The sequence below is a fragment of the Dipteris shenzhenensis genome, chromosome 10 (genome assembly GCF_047967505.1).
Source record: "Dipteris shenzhenensis isolate YYH24624 ecotype China chromosome 10, Dip_SZ_1.0, whole genome shotgun sequence".
NCBI lineage: Eukaryota > Viridiplantae > Streptophyta > Polypodiopsida > Gleicheniales > Dipteridaceae > Dipteris > Dipteris shenzhenensis.
The window spans coordinates 50853890-50875156 of NC_141605.1; the positions used below are offsets into that span (position 1 = coordinate 50853890).

At 42.2% G+C, this 21267-nt stretch overlaps 1 protein-coding gene across 1 annotated transcript; it reads right to left on the reverse strand.

Moving 5' to 3' along the window:
- Positions 1–331: 331 nt before the first annotated feature.
- Positions 332–986, reverse strand: LOC147897944 (uncharacterized). Its single transcript, XM_087380152.1, has 2 exons — positions 639–986; positions 332–547 (listed from the first exon to the last, which is right to left on the reverse strand). Exons 1-2 carry the CDS (start codon positions 984–986, stop codon positions 332–334), a joined length of 564 nt encoding a protein of 187 aa, XP_087236278.1.
- Between the last annotated feature and the right edge of the window lie 20281 nt (positions 987–21267).

Consider the following 21267-nt stretch of genomic DNA (forward strand, 5'->3'; position numbering starts at 1 on the left):
TTCTTAAGGCAAGTCTCACATTAATGTACTCAGTTGAGAATTATTGCTAAGAACTTGTGTAATCTATGTTTTAGGTCGTGGGTAGCTAGATCCAAAGACCACAATAGAACAAAGACCTTATCGGTATTAATCATTCAACAGCATGTGTAGGGCTGCAAAGCAATTAGTTACAACCAGCGACGGCAAAAAATACACACACATCGACACAAATTGTAATGCCCATCACGCAGGCAAATGGTCATGGGCTAACGTAGCCTGCACACGCAAAAGAACGCGCTGATATATCACTGATAAACCAGCTTCCTTAGATCCAACCTGCGCTTCACTGCTCTCACGTGCCAGAGCCTCGCATCTCAGCATCCGCTGTTGCTTCTTCAAGCTGGCTTGCCCCTTCGTTTAAGGCCTCTGCGTACTCGTCAGCAGTAGTCTTAAGGAACTCCGTCGAAAATTCTCCTGATTCCGGGGCCATGTCCCGAGCCCGACGCTTCGTTCCGCATAAAGTGCTGCACCACGTGAGAATCGAGAAAGGAAAGCTCACCGAGTCGCTCTGTCATTCATCCAAGAAACAGAAGACATTTGGTTAGTAGGTAGCTAACAATAGACCTCTCTCTGCATTGTCAACGGGAAAAATCGCTAACCTCCGAGGAAGAAATGTCCCTGGAGGCATACTCGGACCCAGCGCTCTTGTGCAGAGCTCTGGAAATATTATCTCCATAATCGATGGCCTTCTTGTGAGCCTTATCGGCATATTTATCGACCTTAATGGCAACTTTTGATAAGAACACTTTGGACGAATCGGCGGCTTTGTGAGCACTATCGAGAACCACTTCGCTCATTTGCTTCATCCGAACTTGTGCGCCTTCAACACCGGCAGCATAAGCTCTTGCCGCTGCCTCAGAAGCTCGTTGAGCCGCTTTTCTAAGATTATAGGCCTTCTCATCAAGCTCAGGATTGTCAGAAGTAGGAATCTCATCCGTGCGATCCATCCTGCGCTTTAGAAGCTGCTAAGAATTCTCTTCTCGTCACTCGTCAAAAGAGTACGGCGAACTAAAATCTCGCTGCTCCTCACTACTTTCTCTCTCACAGGTTGTGTACAAAGGATTTGGAAACAGAGCCCACATAAAAGTCGTGTGCCCAACCTGCTACATTGAGCCGGCTCGGAGCTAAAATACAGAAACGGGCTTCCGGCTTCCAGCTCACGTCGAGCCAGATTGGACAAGATAAATCTACGCACTCCGAGAGGACATAAACTTGGCTATCACACTAAATCTACCCGCGCAGCTTTTACCAGGCATCATAATCTGCTCAAGGCTCCAGACTGTCCAGACCACAATTCGGTGTCTACGAAACAAAAATGCAACAACGGGCCATCAATATACTTCCCAAATATGGATAGCTCGCGAGTCGCAATGAAACGAGGATGGTAGAAACGTGAGCCCTGGCTGCTGAGAACTCATGTGGGAGATATCGTAGCCAACGGTGGGCCTGCAAAAAGCGTGTGGATGAGTGCATGCTATATTTGTTCCACCAATGAGGGCCAGGTCGGCAGCCAGCTCTACAAATCGAACTGCGTGGTCGCAATCAAACGTATGAGACAAGGGCGATAGATCGCCAGCCTGGGTGACGCTGGCCTGCCGACAGGGAAGGCATAAGTGCCCCGTGATATCCATCTACTTTCTTTCACATTATTACTTTCAAAACAAAATTAGTCGGCTATGGAGATTGTGTGGAGTGAGGTGTTTCAACTTGATTAAGTGTAGCTTTTTTAGATTAAATGATGTAAGGTAAAAGACTACTTTGAAGGATGATACTTCCCATTAGAGGACCTCCCCCCACGTGCTAGCCAGTGGCCCTACCGTTCTCGCCAATGGCCCTGCAGAAGCCTCACTGGCAGAACGTTTTCACAGCCCATGGCTGCAAAATGCTGAGAGCTGGAGTTTTTCTTGTGGTAGAATGCTAGCCTAGTTGCCTAGATCCAACTTCTAGCCCAGCATTTCATTGCTGGACTGGCTGAACCTGCCGCACTGGGCATTTATGTCTCAAATTGCCTCCTATGCAGCAACAGCCTCAAGGTGCCTTTGTTGTAGTCTCGATGAAGCTATGTTCAATTGGCAATAGTAAATAGATTCAATGACGGACTTGGCAATCTAAAGTGCGGGGACACAATTTGTCTCATAGTGGTAGCCGCCCATCCAGCAGCCTCCCCAACTCCATCCATGACACGGGGAGCTAGTCTTAGTACTAATGAGTTCAACAAGAACTCCTTCTATCCTGGGTGTCTTTTGACCTTTTTGGCCTTCCCCTGGGGTAGGCTTAGCAACGATGCAATTTGGGCAAAGTAGAAATTAGGCATTTTTAGAATTTTTGGAAGTGCATTTCCTATTGGACATATGTTGATATGTGGCTTCTCTTCTTCATTGGACTTGAATGCAGACTTTAAAGTGGATGACTCTCTCTCTCTCTCTCTCTCTCTCTCTCTCTCTCTCTCTCTCTCTCTCTCTCCCCCCTTCTTTATCCACTCAAGTCTTCCTACACAAATATCACCATCTCCACCTTTTCTCCCTCCCCACGCACCCCCCCCCCTCTCTCTCTCTCTCTCTCTCTCTCTCTCTCCCCCCCCCTTCTTTATCTACTCAAGTCTTCCTACACAAGTGATACCATCTCCACCTTTTCTCCCTCCCCGCGCCCAACACCCCCCCCCCCCTCTCTCTCTCTCTCTCTCTCTCTCTCTCTCTCTCTCTCTCTCTCTCTCTCTCTCCCTCCCTCCCTCCCTCCCCTTTATCTCTTGTAGTCTTCCTCCACACCATTTCCAGTGGATTTCTTTTTGTTTGATTTTTAAATCTTGGGCAGGCCTTCTGATATCATTCACCTTGTTTCTTTTGCTTCGCGTGCACCACACTTACTCACATAAGGGGATGCATGTAGCCCTAGCAAAAGCATTTGGCAGACTTCTCCTCAAGGGCATTTGAATGGAGGCAAGTTGCTCTAAGCGGACCAACATCTAGACCAATTGAGCTACTACTCATCTACAAAAATGTAGCCTAAGTTTAGTATAATTATACTAGTGTTTAGACAGTATTACTACTCAAATCATGCAATACTACTGAAACTATGCAGTACTACTCAAACCATGGAGTACAATTGAGACCTCATATATATGCATTCTTGAACTTTAATAAAAGGCCCTTGTATGTGGGATGCCTTTTCAACATACCATTTTAGTATAATATTAGTGTTTAGACATGTGGCAAAGCCATAGGTGGATAATTCTACCTATTTGTATTCTCTCTCTCTCTCTCTCTCTCATGCCAACTAGCAACATTAACATTTATTTATAAATGATGTTGCCAACATGCATGCAATTGCTAGCAAAGGTAAGAATGTGCACAATCTATCTTGATGAATCATGCATCTAACAGTGAGTCACAGAATCTATCACAGTGGTCATAAATAAGGTACAGGATTTCAATTGAACGAAATCATTGCCATTAAAAGAATAATCATGTGCTCTAAACGAATAGGTATCTATTATAACCTATTGTAGAATAGGCATCTATTGGTATTCTAGGTTGTTAGAACTCATTCGAAACCATCAAAATTTTGTTCTAGACATATATGCAAAGTGAGCACTCATTCGAGATATCTCAAACCAAGAAGAGAGCATAGGATATCATCATGTAGGCTTTACAAGCATGCAATTTAGGCTGTAGCATCCCAATTACCCCAAGTTTGTGAGATCTATTCTCGAGCTATTAATAGAATAGGAGAGTGTAGGTAGTGAGGTGAGTGCACAAGTGTGGGAAAGATGTTGAACTTCATGGTGGAGGTAGAAGATTATGAGAGAGAGAGAGAGTTTCTATGTGTGTGTGTGTGAGTGCGTACGCATGCACGTGGGCGTGGGCATGGACATGGGCATGGGCATGTGCATGTGCATGTGCGTGTGCGTGTGCGTGTGCGTGTGCGTGTGCGTGTGCGTGTGCGTGTGCGTGTGCGTGTGCGTGTGCGTGTGCGTGCGTGGCATGGGCATGGGCATGGGCGTGTGTGTGGGCGTGTGCGTGTGCGTGTGCGTGTGCGTGGGCGTGGGTGTGTGCGTGGGCGTGGGCGTGTGCGTGGGCGTGTGCGTGTGCGTGTGCGTGTGTGTGTGCATGTGCGTGTGCATGTGCATGTGCATGTGCATGCGTGTGCATGTGCATGTGCATGTGTGTGTGTTTTTCCTATCAAACAATTTAGCCTACTACACTACTTAACCAATTTTCAATGTTAAAGTAAACCACATGCAAACATATGTCATTACCCTTTTCACACCACAAGTAAGCGTAATCCACTATCATTCAACCCCTTTAGACAAAGCATCAAAGTGGGAGTCAACATAAATACTCACATTCATATTAGTAAAATATCCAAAATACAAAAAAATTCAAGAGTAATCTCCACCAAATAAGTCATTCCTATATTACAATATATATATGGAGATAAATTGCCTTGAAGTACTCCTCAAAGTTGCCAACGCCGTATTTCCTGACAACAGTACCAATTGAGTCAGGATTCTATAGCGACCTCATAGTTATGAAGGTGGTGGAGAGTGAGTGGGTCAGTTCTTCCCAGCAGTAGACCCACCTACTCAGGTTTCAGGACAGAGAAGTTTAAGTCGAGCTCCAACATCAAGGTAAAGTTCCAAAATTTTAAAGGAGCAGATGATGAAGATCCTTACAGTCACTTGCAGATTTTCATGCGTGTCTGCCACATCAATGGTGTAACCACAGATGAAGAGTATATGGATTATTTTTCATGTACCTTAATTAAGAGCACTCAAAGGTGGTCCAATCAGTTCCCGATTGGGTATTTCCTTGATTGCTATGCCATGTCGAAAGCTTTCTTGTGAAGGTTCCGAGAGGAGATTAATGAAGAGGACATGAGAAAAAAATTAAGTGAACTGAAGCATAATAAAGCTGAGTCCGCCGTCCAAGACTTTGTGCTTAGGATGAGAGCTCTTATCAATCAGTTGAGTACAGTTATGGATGACACGTCTATCCAAGCCTATTGATCACAAGTCTATGTACCCAGGTTGATTTGTGCAAGCCAAAGATAGTCCGTCTAACCAAAACCGATGAAGAACTGCTAAACCAAGCTTTTTCTTTGGAGAAACATGGGGGTTCAAAAAACAAAGTAAAGAAGAAGGATGCTGAGAGGAACACTGAGGAGACTCTAGCCAAGATGGATAAGCTAAAAACCGATTAAAAGAAGGCCTTAAAAGAATTGGGCTAGACATCTGAGGTAAACCAAGTAACAACGAGAAGTGATGTAACAAGTGTTCCAAAGGTGGACATGTGGAAGAGGAATGCAAGACTAGGTACTATAATACATGTACCGGGTTTGGCCACGATGACTCAGACTGTTGGTTTAACGGCAAAAATAGACAAGTGTTAGCAAACCAGGTCGCATCTAATAACCAAGCATCGAGCGGTAAACCTCTGCCTCCTGAGCAAAGGACAAATGTAAGAATGGTAAAAAGAAGAGTGATTTATCAAAAATTAGGTGTTTCTATTGTGGAGAGAACCACTTGCATTCTAACTGTCCCATTTGGGTGGAACACTTAAAATTCTTAAAGAATAACATGGATAGGAAAGAAGTACTTATTAGTAGATCTAGAATGTCGAGCAATTGTAGTTGAATTACTAGAAATAGTTGATGCTCAAGAAATTACTCGGTCAGAAGGGGTAGTGACAATAGCCAAAGACACTGACACTTCGAGTAAAGACATCAATTGGAAGGTGCAAAAGGAGTTGGCAGCTAAAATTGTAAGGGAGTTGAAAGGCAAAGCTCCAATAGAAATGCCCGAGTAGCTCCAATGCTTTGTTATCAAGCAAGGAGAGTCCTTGAGATTTGGCTCTAAAGCAGAATGCATTATGCCACAGGAAACTAGCGCAAAGCTAGCCCAAGCAGGGGGAACGTTCAAAAATATGCAAGACAGTCTAACTTTTGCCGAGTTGATGCAATAGCTCCATACTATCGTGACTTCTTTGCTCAATAGATCAAGGAATCCACCGAGCAGCCCAAAGGAGTGCAAACCTTAGCCATTATGCCTATGATCGATACACTAGTTATGGACAAAGAATTTCTAGCCATCACTAAAAAGATTAAGAAGCAGACTATAATAGGTGTAGTAGTGGATGGAGGCTCAAGAGTGAACATCATTTCTAAAGAAATTTCCCAAAGGTTGAAGTTCAAGTCATATAAACCATTGCCATTCCGAGTGTGTATGGCAGATCAATGACCAGTTGAACCTAAGGGTATGCTACAAGACGTGGTCATCTCGATAGGCAGCATCTATTATATAGTCAGTTTTATTGTGATCACTATGGAGCAACATGCCTGCCCAATTTTATTAGGGAGACCTTGGTTGAAAAGTGCAAAAGTACTCCATGATTGGGCTATAGAAGAGATGACTATTAAGATAGAGGGTTAAAATGTGTGTATACCAACCAACCCTCGAAAGGTTCCGAGTTGTTGTCGACCCAAAATCTAGAAGTCAAAGATCCATTTTGAGTCCATTTCCACAAGATGTTGAATACCGGTTAATGGAGTTGCATATCTTACCTATGGGTGAGATAGACATTTTTCAACTCGCTGCTGCAAACATCAAGTAGAAGTTGATACATGAATAGACAATGCTAAATAGAAGGATATTTTTTCAAGCGATTTTACGAAAGACATTTAGGGAGAGAAAGAGATTGATGAAGTACCAATAACAATCACGCATCTTGGAAGTGAACAGTTGGTTCAAGGACCTACACTAGAGTTGAAGCTAAGAACACAAGATCACCCAGCCATGGTAGTGGTAAGTGCCAATCTATCTATGAGCAACTAGGACTGATAAGGGATCTATTTGTCAGGTATAAGGATGCCTTTGCATGGAGTTATAGAGATTTCATCTTATGTCCTCCTGAACTATGTCAGCATAAGATACCTTTAGTTCCAAATGCCAAGCCAATCCAGCAACAAAGGTATAGAATGAATCCCAATTATGCCAAGCAAGTCATCTGGATCAACTTGTAAAAGTTGGATTTATATATGCCATAGACTGTAGTCATTGGATTTTTCCTATTGTAGTTGTGCCTAAGAAAAATGGCAAACTCTAAGTCTGTGTGGGTTATCAAAAATTAAATGCTCATACAATCCTAGATGCATTTCCCATACCTTTTACTGATGGAATTTTAGATCAAGTTGCAAGCCATGAGATGTACTCATTTATGGATGGCTATAGTGGGGTATAACCAGATTATAATGGGTCCTAAAGATCAATCAAAGGACTCGTTTTATTACAGAGTGGGGTGCTTATGCTACCAAAAGTGATGCCTTTTGGATTGGGGAATGCCCTTTCCACTTTTCAGAAGTTTTTGGTGAAAACCTTCAGAGACCACCTCACTGAATTCATGCAATTTACGTAGATTATTTTTGTGTGCATTCCTCGGATATTGATCACCTAGGATATCTTAAGAAGGTTTTTCTAAGATGTAGACAAGTGGGTATCTCTTTGAATCCTGCTAAGAGTGTGTTCTGTGTCTGAGTTGGATCACGTTATTTTTAAGGATGGAATCAGAACTAAGCCAGGTAAATTAAAAGCCATATAGTAGATGCCTGAACCTTAGAACTTAACTCAGTTACATTCTTTTGTGAAGTTTATCAGTTTTTATCATATGTTCATCAAGGACTTTGCTAAGATTGCAGCGCCCTTGAATGAATTGACAAAAAGAATACTAAGTTTGAATGGAATGCTGAGTCAACTATAGTTTTCAATGATCTAAAAAAGTGCGCAATGGCTACTCCAATTCTCAGACAACCAATTGATATGGGTTGTCATTTTTCATGTGCATGTGGATGCTTTTGGTTATGCATTGGTTATTATTCTAGCGTAGACTTTTGATCGGTTGGACTATCTAGTATATTATGCTAGTTGGTTACTTACACCTACAGAGTCAAACTATAGCACCATCGAGTGAGAAGCTTTGGGGATGGTTTTCAATGTGCAAAAACAACTAGATTATTTAGTTGGGAATCCCTTTGTGTTCTATGTGGACCATCAGGCCTTACATTTTCTTATTAACAAGACTGTCATTCAAGGATGGCTTGTCTATTGGATGCTTCTACTACTGTAGGAGTTCAATTTCAAGGTTATTCATAAACCAGGTAAGACCCATGTGGGCAGCATGGATTATTTGTCCAGGTTACTAGCACCTGAGCAAACTCAAGGAGTTGACATGGAGTTACCCGATGCTAATTTGTTTGCAATAGATTACAGTGAGAATGAATGTGCCAAGTTAGTAGATTACTTGTCCAAAGGCACATTCCCTGACATGAGATAAGTGTAGGCAACTCGCTCTCAAGGCGTGGAAATACACTCTCATTGGTGGGAAGCTCTACCGACACTATGTAGATGGGATTCTTCATGGATGGGTGTTGCCCCATGAACATGTCATCTTGCAGGAGGCTCACTCGGGTCCATGCATCCAAAGGGCACTTTCAAGGTGAGTTAACTGCTCAAAGGGTCTTACAACCAGGTCCATGGTGGGAGACATTATTCAAAGACGCTCAAACTAGGTGTACGCAGTGCGATGTGTGTCAATGCACTAGACGGTTATTGGCTAGTCAATCTACAAGGCCCTAGGAAGCCTTTCAATGTTGGGGTTTGGATTTTTTTTGTCCTTTTAAGCTTGCAAAGTTCACTCAAAGCAAGTATATACTCATTGCCACTGACTATGCTACAAAGTGGGCAGAATCTAAGGCACTCCGAGACAACTCAACTTGGAGCACAGCTAAGTTTATCTATGCAAATATTATATGTCAGCATGGATGTCCTATGTAGCTTGTCAGTGATCAAGGTGCACATTTTCTCAATGATGTGATGTAGTTAATTAAAAAGGGATTCAAAATCATGCACATAGTTTCCACTGCTTATTATGCTTATGGTAATGGTGAAGCCAAGTCAACTAACACGACCTTGAAGCTCGTTCTCACAAAGACAATACAGTCTGCTAAAGGTGAATGGGATAATAAGCTCCACTCTGCTTTGTGGGCTTATCGTACTTCTTATAAGATAACTATAAACCTTACACCTTTTTGAATGGGGCCTTTGGCCTAGAGGTGGTTGTTCCCTTAGAATTTGTCATTGCGAGTCTTCGAGTTGATGCCGAGCATCATTTAGGTAAACCATGGGCAATCAAGGGATGATTGCATCATCTAAGCCACCTAAATGAGTTATGCCTCTGAGATTCCTGGTCACAAATGGTGATACAACATAGAAGGAAATCTTGGAATGATAATCAACATATTGTGCCTAAGCATCTAAAGAAGGGAATGTTGATGTTACTCTATACTACTAAGTTGGGGCCTTTCAAAACCAATTTTCAGCTGGGGTGGAATGGACCACGATTGGTTGGTGGAAGTTTTTGACAATGGGGCAGTGCAACTTGTAGATTTTGAAGGTAATGTGTTTTTTGAGCTATATAATGGAAGCAAAGTAAAGCCATACCGAGCAGTGAGTTCTTCAGACACACGGAACCTAGAAATAAATCACTCGGTTGACAATGCCTTGGTGAATTTTTCTCAAGATAGTGTGCCAATTAGTTGTTTAGTTATGGTGGACCAAGTGCATCGTGTGTCACCACATGGCATGATTAACATTAAGGGCTTATGAGGGGATTATTAATGCAAGCACATCATGCTAAAGCAAGGGAGGCTCATGCAACCATTGATTTGATAGGAACTACAGAAGCAGATTTCAATCAACTACATATGGACAGGAACTCTACCATTCAGAATCATTTGTACACTCAGTATTCGTCGTCTTTATCGTTTCCAACAGCTATCTCTGGACTCTTCTATGTTTTCATTTTTACACTTCCATCCATTCCTTTGAGCTTCCTGACCCTTTAAGCAAATGCTATGGTGCTTTCTTTGAGGCAGGCAGCTACTCGACTTCACAGGGATATCTTATAAACAAATTGAAGGATGAAAGGCTAAAGATGCTTGCAGGTTTGTGTCTAAATTCATCAGACTTAAAAAGATCATAAGATATGTGTCTCGACAGTACATGACCCTAGTAATGATGACAATGGAGAACCACCTCCCTGTGGATTGGTTTACAATTTTTGAGAAGGCTTTTGAAAATCAGCTCCAGCCATCAATAAGGGTCAGAGATATTGTAAGCTCGACCCCCACCTGTGCATGCTTTACCACAGGTTGATGTCAAGGCTAGTGTTGTGATCGGGTGCACTCATTAGGAGGATCAGGGACCTCAAGAGCAGGTGGACAGAACAAGGAATGAGAGAAATAGGATGAGTAGGAGAAGGAACAAAATTGGCTAGAAGGGGTCATGGAACAAACTTTACTGATGTTGCACTTGAGTCAGGTAACATATACTGAGTAGGCGAGAGGCAGGTGATATAAATGGATTGTAGTTTTGATCTTTTGGCCGAGGTGTCATATAAGGAGGTGCAGATGGAGCAAATCACTGATGCCAAACCAATTTTTTTGGATGAGGGTATCCTGGTTGTTGTGGCTACCATGAAAGTCTTACAGCGTATCTCGGGTAGGGAGGATATGCCCATCCATTATAGGGTATTAGCAACCAATAGCAAATGAAGTGTTTATTGCTCCCTCCATGCACCAAGAAATTTTGGAGCTTGTACAGCTAGTTATTTCAGTATATGATACAGCGATTGGAGATTTCAACCATTTTGTGGAGGAACGTACCAGAACATATTCAAGACCGAGCGTAGGTTGATTCTCACTCGAGTATAGCAGCTACCCAAGACTACAATGGTTGAGTTACCTGTCTACTATGGCAAGCTTTTACAGTAGCTCAAGCAATTAATCGGTAGTCATGTAACAAAGTCTTGGTCTATGTGCAATAACATACACCATTTGTGTAAGGTTCTAGGGATCAAGTGGCAGGAGCGAGTCAAGTAGGTGAAGTAGTATCATACAAATTTGAGACGTTGGGTATCGACGTTCTATCTAAAGAACCAGTCACCGAATCATGGACCTTGGACTTGCCTTCTAACCCTGAGCGCCCATCAATGGGCATCAAGCTAGCAAGGAGGCAACATTTTGAGCCACCATGTTCCCCTCCTCGACCACCACCTACAGATGAAGTCGGGCCATCTCGCCAACCTATTCATCTCCAACATCCCATCCGACAAAGGTGCCGATGATCTCGTAGATTTAATCCACATTTGAGAAAAATCTAGTACCTGCCAGTCTGTGAGGATATGGGCAAGGATAGTCGAGGCAATATTTTAGCTCCAGGTTAGGCTAACTTGTACGTGGTATCTGAGCATCGACCTTGGTTAGGAGAAGAAGCGGTGGAGGTGGTTGAGCACCCGTTTTGCAGCAAGTGGTGTAGTTGATTCTGGTGGCAAACCAACCTAAAGAACCACCTTCTATTTGAGCGGATGGTCATACCAACACCGAGCTCACACTCAAATAGAAGGCAGTTCTTTAGGTAGAAATGAAGTAACACGCGAGGAGACAACAAGAGAGAAATGTGCTGAGTTCTCTTTCTCTGACTTGAGTTGATAGGTTAGCGAGTGTTCATTGCAAGCCAAGGCGGCTTGGTTGTATCAATTGACTTTGATTCAATGAATGAGAAATTGGCTGCCTCCTTGGTTCTACTTGTTGCAATACTTCACTAAGTGTTTAAGTGTGTGTAGTAACTTGGTATTCTCCCTTCATCACACAATTCTTCCCCGTTAGCTAGACCCGACCTCCAAGTGTTAATCATTGGCACCTATGACATGAAGTTGGGGGTAATAAACTGTTAGATATCAATGCTCCACTCTCGTGTAACTACGTGGGAACCATCTAACTCTACTTATAAGCCCCCCATATGAGGAGAAGGCATTTGAGTAGCTCGGTTATCCGGTAGGTCCTGGTTTGGACACTAGATGGGGGCCATGTGTGCCCTGATGGCTAGACGACTTCAGATAGAGTTGGCACACCGCCAACTAGGCTACATGCAAGTGCGGGAAGGCATCCCTTGATGGACCACACTAAGGGTAGATGGAGCATTTCCCGAGGCAGCCCACTCTCGGGTTGCAGGGCCCATTTGAGGCCTCAGATGATCCCGGATGGGGCTCTGGGCCAAACGGAGATCGTAGATTAGTTGCTCTATTTTGCGCACCAATTCTATCATATGGTCGGTGGCCTATTTCGGGACCAACCCCCAGTCGATCGTTTTGGGTAGACTGTGTCAGTCACCCAATTGAGCCTAGCTGACTATGACTGGTGGCTATATAAGAGCAAGCCCGTGAAGCCCATTTCATCACTAGCTACAGCAACCCTGATTCCTTAGCATCTAGCCTTCATCTTCTAATGTTTCTAGCATGCCATTGAAGCTTCTTTCATAGGAGCACACGGTTGGGAGGCAGTGCCATCTATTGTATCAGTTCTACAGTAATCAAATTTTTTATTCTCCATACTATCTTGTTTTCTCTCTTGCATATGAGATCCTGTTATCTGTTGAGCACAGACGTATTATTTTCTTACATAAACTTCACGCACCTCTTCACTTCCTACTGCTTCCAAAGATTCAAACACATATATAGATGCACCTTGAGATGTTGATATACATTTCGTAAGAAACAAAGAAGCAGCCAGAAAGTTATGGATGGTTTACTAGACGAGGGTAAAAACTATCATGAAAATAGACCATCAAACACAGAGACTCATAACTTTTTACCATAGTATCTGATTCAAGGGTTGATAACAAAAAGACATGTGCCTTAAAGAGAGCTTTGTGCTGATATAAGTTTCATCAAAATCGGGCTAACAAGCAGAAAGTTATGAGCAAAACACTAATAGGGGGTCAAACTGTCATGAAAACAGACTGTCAAACATAGAGACTCATAACTTTTTGCTGTAGTCTCTAATTTAAATTAAAGTTCTAATAACATAAAGACATGCCTTTTAAGAGAGCTTAGTGATAATATAAGTTCATCAAAATCGGACTAACAAGTAGAAAGTTATGAGCAAAACACTAACAAGGGGTCAAACTATCATGAAAATAGACTGTCGAACACAGAGACTCATAACTTTTTGCAGTAGTGTCTGATTCAAGGTCTGATAGCACAAAGACATGCACCTTGAAGACGATTCACGCTGATATAAGTTTCATTAAAATCAGGCTAACAAGCGAAAAGTTATTAGCAAAACACTAACAGGGGGTCAAACTGTCATGGAAACTGCCCTCCACCCATGCTGATTTCGCCTGAGCAAGATGCTCCCTCAAGACTCCACCTTTATCAATGGTCCACCACTCATAGATTTTGCCTAAAATAGGGTAAGTAACTTCCTTGGTGGCTTGGCAAATGGATGGAACATGTGTGTGCAATGAGTAGCCGAATAGAAAGAACTTTTAAGGCTTTGAAAGAAAGAAAAGGGAAGAGAGACTCAAGAGAGGGAATAGGAAGTGATCTTCATTGTCAATAGAGTGAGACTCCACTCCAATGCAACTCAAAATACTACAAACATAAGGGAGAAGAAGAGGTTTCATATGTCCAAGAGGGAGCGAAAGCTCCAAGACTACTCATAGAGAGAGAATGAACTAGAGAGAGATGGACTCAAGAGTCTGCATAAGAGAATATCTAGAAGAGGGAGAGAAGGCTCATGGAAGAGGCTTGAGGAGACTAGAGCTACAGCAACATGAGGCCTAATGGTGGAGAGATGATGAATAAGGGAGAGGAGGGCTCCTTTTATAAAGATTTTGTCACCCTCCTTCACCCATTTACAATTGCTGCATGTAGATTCCTTTCCCCATCAATCACATAAGCCCGTATGTCACCATCCATGTCCTTTTTGGCTATTCTTGCCATGTGTCCCATCAAAAGATACTCAAGACTCTTAAAATATTGAGAAAGTCAAGAGTCTCCCCACATGGAGCCCATAGGGACCCTCTCTTTTCCATATGTCCACATCCTCCTTATTCCACATGGGAATTCTAGAAGGATTCCTCTTGACTCCACACTCCTCCACATGCCTTCCACATGCTTGGCATGTGGCCTCTCTTATATTATTGGAACACATGGACATGAGCCCACTTCTTTATATGACTCTCTTCCTATTTTCTAAAAACCCCATAATATCCCATACACAAATAACTTTCACCCCATACCAAGGTATTTATAATTCATACCTATGGTATTTACAATGATCCATTCCACTCATCTTCTCAATCCCATACAATATCTTAGAAAATAGAAATAAGTGAGAGCCGCTAGGCTATCACTTGATACTCAAACTCTTATCGAACAATACCAATGCCAAATACAAAATATCAATTTTTGGCATCATAGCACCTGTTCTGCACTCGAGCACACCTATCTTAGGATTGCAAGAGCGAGCATCTTCATGAAGCGTAGCACCAGGTTGGAAATTAAACCGAGCATTCTGAGTTAGCCGGGTGAGTTATCAGAACCATCAACAGAGACATATGCTGACTCACCTAGCACCATCACAACCAAATGAAAGTTAGGACAATTCATTTAAGTAGTGGAAGCTAGGCCTCAACAACACATAGTTGTTATCCATACCGCTCTATCTAGATTGGCATAATCAAATCTTGGCAATCTAACGTTCAAAAATAATCAGATATTGGCATTTAAATAGCTAATAAAATGTTTATAAAATCATAGAGAGATAAACTCCTTGAAAGGGTGAAAATTATGCCCCTCATGTGCCGTCTTTTCTCATATCCCATTAAAAATGTCACAAAGCTTAAGAACTTGCAATAATCATATAAATGTTCTTTTCCTACACAGGACCAATTCTTTGTTAGACTAGGGCACTACAAGACATGGCCTCTTTCCAACACTGTCTACCGACACTTCACGGGTGTGGGCACAAAGATCGATGGTATGGTTGGCGGGCATGGAAAGTGTTGGTGTAGACATCAAAATTTGGTATGTATGTAGGTATATGGGTCGGTATATAGCAACCCCTATGCTGACATACATACCGACTACTACCAGCCCTTCCACTGATGCTTGCACTGACTTCTAGGTACAATCTTCCATATGAACGTTTTTATAGAATGTCATTTCCAAGGGTCCCAAAATAATTTTGGACCACAAGTTTGGTCATTTGAAAGATAAAAAAATAAAAGAGTATGTACACCAAAATTGATATCAAAGCACTCTTCTATTGATAGTGAACTTAACATACAAATTAATGTACAAAATGCCACTATAAAAAGTGTGAGGATCAAATTACACATAGGAAGTCTTGTCGATGTCAAAATAATGAATCAGTAGCATTTACATCAACGGCTTCATCTTGAGCCAAGTCTTGCACTCCAAATATGTCTATCTCAAGGTTTACATACAATTGATCACCTACATCATCATCCCCTATTATATGTCTTGATCCTCTAGTTCATCGGCCTCTAGTTCTCCCTCTTCTTCCCCAAAGCTGTGATCTCCACCTTCCTCCATTACAGTGTCATTATTGTCACCTTCTCTGTGGCCCATATCATCATCTTCATCCTCTTCCCTAGATCCATCGACATCATTATTTGGATCTTCTGTTGGCATCTCCATATCCACATTGCTATCTTCAAAAATATGTTTGCTTCGAGGAGCAACTTGGACCACTTACCACCATCTTGGATTCAAACGATCTAGATGAAAGACCACCTACATTGAAGATACAAATTAGGTGCTAGTAATTATATTCATTTATGCTTAAGTATATATATATATATATATGAACATCTACCAACATTTGTTTAAAAATGAAGGTATTAGCTTTTAATCAATTCATTAGTATGCACCTATTTACAATGCTCTAGAAGAATAAAAGTATCACTTTCATCGGTCCAAGGTCTAGTGGAGTCAATGGCAAAGAAACCACTATTATCTCTCCTAATTGTAGCATTGGGACCATTGTAGATAGTTCTAAACCATTTGACATCAAGAATGAAAATACTAAATCGTCTAAAATCAACTTCATAGATGTCACATATGGTCCCACAATAATCTAACTATGAGGAGAGAAGATTGGTATCATAAGCACTTGCTTGGCTATCTTGTATAAAGTTAGCCATGACTCCACAATCATATGTGACTCCTTGAATTGATGTGTTCCACACGACAATGAGACCAAAATGTTGTCCATGTGACCACAATGCATTGTACTTTTTGTACTACAAAAGAACATGCTTAAAACAATGAGGATGCATTTTGTAGCGATTGTGATCATAAATACCCAAATGAAGTAGAAAGGTAAAAAACTTACATGTGGCATACATCCGACTGCAAGCTCTCGCTCTTGATTTGTTACGTCCTCTCCATCATCTTCAACTTCACGAAGAGCTTCTTGTAGCTAATCATGGGACATGTGTCTGGGGAGAAGAGCAAGGTTTGATGGATATGGCACCCTCCTCCTGTGCATGACTCTAAATCTCGTCCTCTCATTTATTCTTTTTGGTTTGGACTCTTCATATCTCTCCACCCATGTTTGCATCTTGGGACTATTGAGGACACAAAACTTGTTGAATTTCTCTCTTTGCTCTTTGCTCATCTTTCTTTCAACCCCTTTACCTTAGGGAACCTCAATAATGACACAATCATCGTCCTTGATGTTCCAAGCATGTGGCATATTAGGATCCATGGATGCAAGAAACTCATTGATGTACACTAATGACTCTTGCAGAATCCATCCCTCCACCATGCTTGCTTTGGGCCTAGCTCTTTGCCTTACAAATCCCTTCAAATTTTTCATAAACTATTCAAGGAAAAATATCCAATGACTATGAACGGCGGTTCCTGCAATGGTGACCTCATCGACTACATGTACAAGCAAGTGCATCTGAGCCGTCATAATGTTTGAGGGAAAGTGCTTCTCAAGCAAGCACACAGCTTCAATGGAGTCCACCTTAGTCCTCTTGATGCTTGATACAGATGTCTCTTTTTGTGAGATCGACCTATTCCACATGCACCCATAAGATTCTTTTTCTACCAATCATTTAAAATTGTATAAAATATAATGAAGGTGATATGATAGTAAGCATACCTCACAATGCCATTGATCTTGTAGATAGCTTTTCTAACATCTTTTGATAATCATCCTGTCACTCTAATTGAGAGGATAAACTACCCAAGCAACAAAGGAGTTATAACAATGTGTCACAATCATATAAGTTACACGAAAGCATGACAATCTTAGTTCTACTCTTCTTTCAAGCTAACACGTAGAACCTATAAGACCTTGTGCCAATCATGGGACTTGAGGCCACTAAGTTTTTTGTCCTTTGTAAACGCTCTCCTTAGGCAATTCATGTGTCGTGTGGATGCCCAAAAAGATGCAATATCTGCCTTGTTTGACCCTTGCCTCCTCTACCTTGGAAAGGATCCATGGTGCCTTCCGGAGAACAATTCTAGGAGGATGCTCATGGGTTCCTGAACCACCCTTCTGAGTTGTAGAACCATGCTCTTGAGTTCTACACACATGCTCTTGGGGTCACAAGTGAGGCATCCTACCCATCTCATGCAAGTCTTCTCACACTCCCCTTGTGTGTCTGTCTCACCAACCAAGTGTGCCCAAATAGAAGCCCCCACATTCTTGAAGATATGCATGGGAACCAAGAGGTGATTGATTTGTAATTTTCCCCAATATGGAAGCTCATGAAAGATAGACAGCTGGTCCATACCAGGAGGAGGCTCCTCACTATTAGCTCTCCAATCCCAAATCCAGTCACTTGCCTTCCTACGGATCGGTGGTGGATCAAGTTGACCATGCAGAATGATCAAGCGAAAGATATTGAGCATGACCTTCATAAACCATATTCCTCATATGTTTGGAGTGTCACGCATTCAAACTAGGGCCACAGGATTGATAAGAAACTAAATGAGACCGCCACTAAGCCTAGGGCTACATGAGATTAGTGTAACAATCATGGAGGATTGAACCATACAAGAAATTCCATTACGAGAGATACAACAATGTAGGCAACACTCAATCAATCTATTCCAATGCTTGATAAACAATACAATGATAGACCTCTTATATAGAGAGTCTCAAGGCATAAGCCTACTGTGTGGCATCCTCTGATCCACATCCAACTTGTGGTGACCAATGTCCCACATCCATTCATGTAGTCCACATCCTCTTGTGTGGCTACCATAATTCCCACAAACATACCCCTCTAGGGTACCAACACAATATCCCATCAATTGGACATTGCACATTTCAACACCCCTCCTCAATGTACAATCATATGTGACCATCTCACCTCTCACCCCCAATGATTTGGCATTGCCAAACTCACTCTCTCAACACTCCCCCTCAATGACAAATTGGAGTGTTCAACAAATGTGTGTGCATGTGTCTAGCAACCTAGACACCTTATCATCCACTTTACACACCATGCTGTGCGGGCGGGACACCCAAGTGCTTTTTAGACACCCCATGTGTCAGGGAGAAGGAACCAACCCAAGTAGTGCATCATCAATGTACACTACTCCTGCACACCACAATCAAATATCTTTTTGAGCACCCGTGGGCTCGGGCAGAGGACCCTCATAAACATGGGTGAGAGAAAATTACATCCATTTGATGTCAATGCAAGGGCAGGGCACTCGCAATAATCTTGGTCATGATACAACATATCCATGATTTGCCATACAAGCCAATGCTGCAGCATTTTCTCAAGGCGTAAGAAAATTAGAAAATTTTTCATGTACCATATAGCATAGTGGGATAAAAAAGATGGAGGAATTTTCATGAGTACAAAGGATGAGGATAAGATCTTTTGAACCACAAAATTTAGGGTGTCGTATAACCTTAAACCAAAGACCAAAATAGTCATCTTCTTACCATCCTCTTCACTTTCTTCCTTGTCATCGTCGTTGATCTCAGATTTGGATTTGTCTTGTTCCTCTGCTGGTTCCTCTTCAACAAGCTTGTCCTGCTTCGAATTGTAAGCCTGCATGGGTTTCTCATACTCGGCTTTCCTCTTAGTAGCTTTGGCGACATAAGGAGCTTTTTTTGCACTTCAGTCAGCGCTTTCCATTCTCGCCTCCAGCTTTCCAAACGACGGATACAGCCTTCTCAGTTGGATTGTAGCTTCAACTCTCCTCCTTTTCCGTTGACGTTGAGTTTCATGTGCCTGCGTGTGCAGGTCTAGTTGCCGCTTTGCCCATTCTTCCTCCTCTGCATGTCGAAACTCTTCAGTTTCTTTCATTCACTCTCTATCAACAACTAAACCTTCACAGATGGGATTCACAGCTGCCTCAGCAGCATTTTCTTGTGGTAGATAAGTATCATCATTACTTCCTACCGTGGTAGTGTTCATATGAAAAACACTTGCTCTCTCGTCCAAGTATTCCATGAACAACAAAACCACAATAACCATGAAACCAGTTAGCATACCACGGTAACGGCTTTCATAGCTTCTACTTTCTCTGCACCAGCAATCTTTCCTTCGAATAGTGGCAATCTTCGACAGGTTCTTTTCTTCTTTCTCTTCTTGCTCATGAATTGTAGGTCTTTGTCTACAGTAGCGTATCCACCAATTTTGGGAAGAGGATCTTCGTTGCTTTGAGATCTACAACTCTCCTCTTCCAAGACATGTACAATGCACTGTCTCAGCTCTGACCTGGGCACTGACCAAATGGCGCTGCCACCATCCATGGCTCTATTACTTTCCAGGCTTAAACCTGGTGAGAGTAACTCTCCCGTAGCTTGTCTACTATCCTGCAAGACGTCCCCATTAGAACTGCAACCAGGATTTGCCTGACTCGTGGAGACTTCAAGAGGAGAAAGTACTCCTAAAATTCTAGCTTCATCATCAGGTAAAACAGCAGAAAAGTTGCGAGGACATCCTAATTGCGCTTGTGGACACTCCACCGATGATAACTTGTCGCAGACTTTATCTCCCCGCAAGAGGAAGCCAAGGGCCTGTCGGCAGTTTCAAATTGTTCACTGTGTATGGGCTTTGAGGACCCATTGCATGCTTGTGAAAGTTCAAGCTATGACAAAACGACATCACCAGCTTCCTGCGATTTGTAAGAAGAAGGTAGAGAACCGTTTGATAACTGCCTATCCCAATTAGAACTAACCTTGAAAACATGATCTCCCTAAAATGATATGAGTGTGCCATTTTTCTTTTTCTCAACTAATCATACTCAAACTCAGAAATAACAGTATACACACACTATTCTACCTAAGCTTAGCGATGACCAGCTCTGATACCATGATAAGAAACTGAATGAGACCACCACTAAGCCTAGGGCTACATGAGATTAGTGTAACAATCATGGAGGATTGAACCATACAAGAAAATCCATTACGAGAGATACAACAATGTAGGCAACACTCAATCAATCTATTCCAATGCTTGATAAACAATACAATGATAGACCTCTTATATAGAGAGTCTCAAGGCATAAGCCTACTGTGTGGCATCCTCTGATCCACATCCAACTTGTGGTGACCAATGTCCCACATCCATTCATGTAGTCCACATCCTCTTGTGTGGCTACCATAATTCCCACAAACATACCCCTCTAGGGTACCAACACAATATCCCATCAATTGGACATTGCACATTTCAACAAGGATAAGCGTGGTACCCTTGTGTTTTAAGTTCTACATACATGCATGCACAAATAGGTCATTAGACATTACAATAAAGCATAAAGGTATCAATAGGCATGCAAAAGCATGTACTTGCGCACTCTCCATATCTTGGATAGTCATGCATGGTCCACATCAAAATTCCCCTGATGAAAATGTATGTGGCCTACCTTGAGGCTCTAGAAATATCAAAGACACATATGCCCCTCTATAGGTCTGTAGCTCCTCGATCAAGGGTGCCATGTACACATCCATATTTTTTGCCTTGTACTTCCCCGGCACAAGTAGGGAAAGCATGAGGTGTCCCTTCTTTATTGTTAGCCATGGTGGGTTATCATAGTTCACCAAGACTATGGGCCATGTCAACCAAGATGTAGAGCATAACTTGAAAGGGTTCATGCCATCCATTGCGAGCTTGAGATGTAATTTGTGTGGCTCCCTCACCAAGTCCAACCACATGTTGTCTATGTGCTTCCGCAAGGATCCTCAAAGTGTCAGTAGACTGCTGTGTAGCATGCCACATCATCAATTCCACAATGGACTTGCATGTGAACATGTGCTATATTCTAGATATTATGGGAAAATGTCTCAAGACCTTCACTGGGATCGTCTCCCCTAGCAAGTCCTGTCTGTAGC